Genomic DNA, 6,520 nt, shown 5'->3' with positions numbered 1-6,520 from the left:
AAGGTTACTGATTTAGTTATTTTTTGAAAGGGTTCTATAAAGGGCGATCCGCGCTCATGATACTTAAGTGGGTATCTGCTGAAGAACTTCAAAGGCTTTCCTGAAACCCTATTACATCTGCGGTAAATACAGTTTATACAGTACTAAAACTACTCGACCCTTGGAGTTATCAACCCTCTAATGCTACTGGTAACAAAAGAAACGTGTTAAAAAATAAATAAAATGCCTAGGTAGGACGATACGCGGGGATTGGATATTTTTCCTAAATACAAACTTAGACGCAAAGTTAGTATGTATTAGGAAAATTATTCTTAGATTAACACTCCAAATTTTCCGGGGAAAATTAGCCCGGTTTGTACTGTACCATCTCAGAAGCTACTTAAAGTAAATACGTAAATACCAATCTTACCCGTCTGTACTGTCCTCTGTATTGTATGCCATGTATAAAACGTAGAAACGGAACGCAACAACTGTCAAGTGACTACACTCACTACTGTCAAAGTCAAAGTCACGACTCACGTCAAAGTTCAAACATCCCGCGATGTTGCAGCATCGTTGTTTTTGCATAAAATTGTTACAAAATTAGTAATTACACAATTAATTAATTAGATAAAGTGAGTGTAGAGTGTATTGTGAGTTGCAAATATGTTGGTGCTATTCGAGACCTCGGCGGGGTACGCGATATTCAAGGTAATTTGTAACACGTGTAGTTTCTAACCTATAAGCGACAAGAATGCTATGTGAATTTCGAATAAAACTCTGTTTCATACTCTCTATTAAGTGTTTTGCTATAGTTTAAAACACAATTCTGAATGGGTTTGTGTTTATTCGACTGTATTATGACGACTAAATTGATAATTTTTTTCAAAACTCGAAATGTTTGCACTATGCAATTGATAGCATTCTACTTATTACGATTTTCTATTAACAAGCCTAATCATCTGGTAATGCTAAATTGCATATTATTAAATCTTGTCTGGATAGTTTATATTCTTCTTTTAATAATAAGTGTTTGAAACATATTTTTATATTGCAATTATGTTTGATGACCTGATAACCTAATGTTTTGGATACAACTAAGTTCAGGACACTGCACATTTGTTCTTCACTAGTAATAGGTACAGATAATATTCAAAAATATTGGGCATGTTTTTGCATATCCTTATTTCCCTTCCAAGTGAAGTGATGTTTGCGCTTAGTGAATAGATAGGTACAACAATAGTGCATCAAGTGGGATTTGAACTTATGACTTGTTCAATTTGCTCTTTTAACTATTGAGCTATTTATTGGTACTGATTCTGAGCACAACCAAATTTTAGAGTATTCACATTCTCGTCTTACTAATGTAATATGTAAAGGACAGACACAGTTTCACAGTTTTAAATTTAATTTAGAGACAAAAGACATTGGAATCAGTGCCATTGAAGCTTTACATTAAAATAATCTGAAAAAAAAGCTGTGATAGCCTAGTGGCTAGGACGTCTGCTTTCTAATCGGAGGTTGGGGGTTAGATCCTTGGCACACACCTCTAACTTTTCAGAGTTATATTGTGTGTTTTAAGTAATTAATTATCACTTGCTTTATTGGTGAAGGAAAACATCGTGAGGAAACCTGCATGCCTGAGAGTTCTCCATATGTTCTCAAAGGTGTGAAGTCTACCAATCCGCACATGGCCAGTGTGGTAGACTATGACCAAAACCCTTCTCACTGATAGGGAGACTCTGTGCTCTGTAGTGAGCCACCGATGGTTTGATCATGAAGTAAAATAATTGTTGTATTTAAGTAGTGACATGTTGTGTAGTGACATGTTGTGTATTTGTCATAGTTGCTGGATGAGTCAAAATTGTCTGAAATAGACAATTTGTATGAAGAGTTCAACACACCTGAGGGAGCAGCGTCTGTGTAAGTAGACAAAATCAATACTTTGAATAGTAGATTTGAATAACCAATGGTTCTATTGTGTAGGATCACTTTGTTATCTGTCTATCTGTATGTCAAGAAACCTATAGGGTACTTCCTGTTGACCTATAATCATGGAATTTGGCAGGAAGTTAGGTCTTATAGCAGACATGAGGGTAAAAATGTGAAAACTATAAAGTGGTTACATTACAAGAAAAGAATTAAAATGTGTTCATGAAAAAATATTGCTATTTTTAACTTTCAAAGTAAGATTACTATAACAAGTGGGGAATCATATGAAAGGGCTTTACTTGTAATTCTAAAACAGATTTTTATTTATTTTTAGGCATAATAGTTTTTGATTTATTGTGCAAAATGTTGATACTGTACATGTTGATGTAGTGTTGATGTACTGTAGTTGATGTACAACTGTAGTGTGCAACCACACGCAACTCTGAATGCGCGAGTCTGCCTCACACTTGGCTAGTTTTTTTTAATTTGGTTTTTCACCATACTATCAGTCCATTGCATGCATTGTGTGATGCAGTTCTCAAGTCAATCAATCAAGTCTTACCTTACCTTTACTATAAACAGGTCTCTTTCCACAGTGTCAAGCTAAAAAATTTCATCAAATTCGAGGACACTACCGAAGCCCTAGCAGCGACCACTGCAGCTATCGAAGGAAAACTATCCAAAAGCTTAAAGAAAGCCCTGAAGAAGCATGTCTGCAAGGATGTACAGGACCAGCTATTGATCGGCGATGCTAAACTTGGCAGTGCTATCAAGGAAAAGTTTGACTTACAATGCGTTTCAAATTCAAATGTCCAAGAGTTGCTAAGATGTATCCGATCACAGATGGACAGTCTCTTAACCGGTCTACCAAAGAAAGAGATGACAGCAATGGCACTAGGGCTCGCTCACTCGCTCTCTAGATACAAGCTAAAGTTCTCACCGGACAAAATCGATACTATGATAGTTCAAGCTCAATGCCTATTGGATGATCTGGATAAGGAATTAAACAATTATATCATGAGATGTAGAGAATGGTACGGTTGGCATTTTCCTGAGCTCGGGAAGATTATCACTGACAACACATTATTTGTTAAAGTTGTTAAGTTAATCGGTACAAGAGATCATGCAGGCAAGACAGACTTGTCAGATATTCTACCTGAAGATTTAGAGGAGAAAGTTAAAGAAGCAGCTGAGATTTCGATGGGAACGGAAATCTCCGATGATGACATTATGAATATTCAGAATCTATGCGATGAGATCATTGCCATAACTGATTACAGGACACATTTGACTGATTATTTGAAAGCTCGGATGATGGCTATGGCTCCGAATTTGACAGTTTTAATTGGGGAACATATCGGTGCAAGGTTAATAGCTCACGCCGGGTCGTTGATGAATCTAGCCAAGCACCCTGCGTCTACAATACAGATATTTGGTGCAGAAAAAGCCTTGTTTAGAGCGCTTAAAACTAAGAAGGATACGCCGAAGTATGGTTTAATATACCACGCCCAGTTGGTTGGTCAGTGCAGTACCAAGAATAAAGGGAAAATGTCAAGGTAAGTGGTTTTGATATTATACAAGTCACACACAACACAAGGCCTAAACGACAAATATTTTTAAATTTTTTAACAAAAAATATTTTCCTGCAGAAATTATTCTATTTTTGTGATAAAAAATTATAAAAAAATTGTCCTTTATGGATTGTGACGTCATTATTCACCTTCCGTACCGCTGCCGTTCATGTTAAAATAATATATAAAAATCTTGGTTTTTCATCAAAATTATTCTCTCTAATAGTGAATTCTAGCCCCAAAAACTACCACAAAATATACGAAAAATCACTTGATTTTATTACTACAGTCCTAGACCCTATTGAGCCATCACTCAATAGTGAGAGATGGTACTGATTCTGAGTACACCTAAATTTTAGAGTATTCACATCCTCTTCTTACTAGTAAATGGAAAAGACAGACACAGTTGGACAGTTTAAAATTTAATTTAGAGCTGTCAAACCTCGTGACTTTAGCTGCCAGTCGCAATTGTTTAAATTTGTAGCGTGCACTAAAGAGTTGTTAACTGTAAAATTCATGTTTTCCCTTTTTAGCAATATTAAAAAGAAAAAGATGCAGATACACTCTAAATTTAGTTCAGAGAAAGACAACAGAATCTGTGCCTATGTCAGCCAATCACAGGATTGTTCAGTCTTTATCATTGTTTATGCATGTAAAATACTTCCATTACAGACTGACAGACAGTGCAATGAGTATACATTCAGTTTTAGTCAAACGAATTTTGCCGATGCGACCTATGAGTGGTAATACTGTACGGATTTAGACTTTGATTTTGACTAGGATGTTGGCTGCTAAAGCCGCGCTCGCGACGAGGCTGGACGCGCTGGGCGATGACGTGTCGTTCGAGCTGGGCGCGGGCCACAAGGTGAAGCTGGAGAACAAGCTGCGGCTCATGGAGGAGGGGAACCTGAGGAGGATCAGTGGCACCGGCAAGGCCAAAGGGAAGTTCGAGAAGTACCACAGCAAATCGTAAGTATTATTGTACATTTTACAAGATATTTAATTGTCTGTCCGTCCATCCATTGGTCTGGCAGCGGGCTGTATCTCATGATCCGTAACAGATGGAAAGCTAAAATTTTTAGGATGTATCTCTATTACAGCGATAACAAAAATTAAAAATTGCATAGTGTTATATCCTGTTATACCATGTCGCGCATCAAATTACAAAAAATCTATTGTTTTTTCAAACAATGTGTCCTGCAAATTGCCACTTCAGCTTCCCAACCCATTAATATACAAAAAATCACGTCATGTTATTACTACAGTCCAAGACCCTATTCTAATCTTTCTAATGAGGTCCATAAAGAATGAAATTGGTTTGTATACCTAATTATTTTGTTAATTGTTTAGTGAGGTGCACGAGTACCCAATAGCAGCGGACAGCACTCTGGGCAAGAAGGCCGTGAAGAGGGAACACTCGCCCTCGGAGGATGGACCTGCTTCCAGCAAGAAGATCAAGCTGGAGGATGGAGCCAATGATGTGAGTATCATCATCATCATATCAATCGATAGACGTCCGGCGGCTTCTCATTCTGAGGAGAGATCTGTTCCCAACTATGAGCCGGTGATGGGTCGACCATCAACCAATAGACTCCACTGCTGGACATAGTTCTCTTGTAGGGACTTCCACACGCCACGGACTTGCGCCGCCTGAATCCAGCGGCTCCCTGCGACTCGTCTGATGTCGTCCGTCCACCTAGTGGAGGTCTCCCAACGCTGCGTCTTCCAGTGCGAGGTCGCCATTCCAGCACCTTGGGACCCCAACGTCTATCGGTTGTACGAACTATGTGCCCAATACGATGTGTACGATAATGATATAAATATAAAAATATAATATCACCCAATAAAAGTATCTGATAGATGAATATTGACAAATGTACCCAATTGCCAACAGATTAAACCCAAAAAGGAAAAGAAAGTGAAAAAAGAACCAGAAGTGAAAATAGAAGCAGAAGTGAAAACAGAACCTGAAGTGAAAACAGAGGTGGATGAAGTGGACGCTAACAATGTAGGCACTCCGAGCTCAGAGAAGAAGAAGAAGAAGAAAAAGAAGTCTATTCAGGCAGACGCGCAGGAGACTAGCGCAGAAGTGAAAGAAGAACCTCAGGAGCCCAAGAGTGAAAAGAAAAAGAAAAAGAAACGGCAGTCGCAAATGGAAGAAGAATAACCGCAAAAGTGAAAATAAATAGTTACATAGATTTTATACTTAATTGAAATTTTAGTATGATATTTCATACTTATAAACGATTGTCAATATTATGAAAATCCGTATTTAAGTATGTTATGAAGAAAAAAAGTGTGAAATCGGGAAAAAATTAATATTATATTAAAAAAAATGGAATGGTACAGAAATAAGTTATTACTGTTTTAGAACTTAACAAAGTAAGATTAATACAATCAAAGAGTGCCAGAGAAGTATGCAAGTAGTGTAAACAGTCAGCTAACTTTAGTTGTTGCAATACTGTAAGCTGTAAGTATATTGCGAACTTTTATTTAACGAAAATCTCTTTAAACCCCATAGATATTATGGCCAAGCTAACAAAATTTTTCACGGTTTTGGAACCAAATAAATCAGCGCCACCTCTTAGATACTAATGAACGACCCGTTTGAAATCCAGACGTCACTGAGGTTGCATTGGTGCTAAAGCACCACTGCGCGGTGCCATTTTGTTTGTTCAATAGCCCTGTCAATACGAAGTAATAATATATAAGTCAATGTTAAAACCGAAATTGCTAACGTTCTTTTGGTTTACATTGTGACTCTTTAACTATCAGCTGTTTAACGAAAACTATAACGCAACTAGCTTATGCTCGTGACTTCTTCCGCGTGGACTACACAAATTTCAAACCCCAATTTCACCCCTTAGGGGTTGAATTTTCAAAAATCTTTTCTATGCCTGCGTCATAATAGCTATCTGCATGCCGAATTTCAGCCCGATTCGCCCAGTAGTTTGAGCTGTGCGTTATATCAGTCAGTCAGTCACCTTTTCTTTTTTATATATTTAGATAATATAAGGAAATAGTCCTTGTCTACTAGG

The 6,520-nt window shown here is 37.5% G+C and overlaps 1 protein-coding gene across 1 annotated transcript; it reads left to right on the top strand.

Moving 5' to 3' along the window:
• Nucleotides 1-517: 517 nt before the first annotated feature.
• On the top strand, nt 518-5,870 carry nop5 (nop5 ribonucleoprotein). The gene is made up of 6 exons (XM_034968905.2): nt 518-690; nt 1,826-1,902; nt 2,508-3,467; nt 4,263-4,451; nt 4,833-4,962; nt 5,377-5,870. The coding sequence occupies exons 1-6, from the start codon at nt 646-648 to the stop codon at nt 5,647-5,649; spliced, it is 1,674 nt and encodes a 557-aa protein (XP_034824796.1). The 5' UTR covers nt 518-645; the 3' UTR covers nt 5,650-5,870.
• Nucleotides 5,871-6,520: the final 650 nt, after the last annotated feature.

The sequence above is a fragment of the Maniola hyperantus genome, chromosome 1 (assembly GCF_902806685.2).
Source record: "Maniola hyperantus chromosome 1, iAphHyp1.2, whole genome shotgun sequence".
Taxonomy (NCBI): Eukaryota; Metazoa; Arthropoda; class Insecta; order Lepidoptera; family Nymphalidae; genus Maniola; species Maniola hyperantus.
Note: the sequence above shows the minus strand (reverse complement) of the source record. Positions and strands in the feature narration are given on the sequence as shown.

What these genes read in the sequence shown, in the direction of transcription:
- nop5 (XM_034968905.2), top strand. Translation starts at nt 646, where the DNA reads ATGTTGGTGCTATTCGAGACCTCGGCGGGGTACGCGATATTCAAG. An exon ending in CCTGAGGGAGCAGCGTCTGT is followed by an intron (nt 1,903 to 2,507) that starts GTAAGTAGACAA and finishes CTCTTTCCACAG; the next exon opens with TGTCAAGCTAAAAAATTTCA. An exon ending in AATAAAGGGAAAATGTCAAG is followed by an intron (nt 3,468 to 4,262) that starts GTAAGTGGTTTT and finishes GATTTTGACTAG; the next exon opens with GATGTTGGCTGCTAAAGCCG.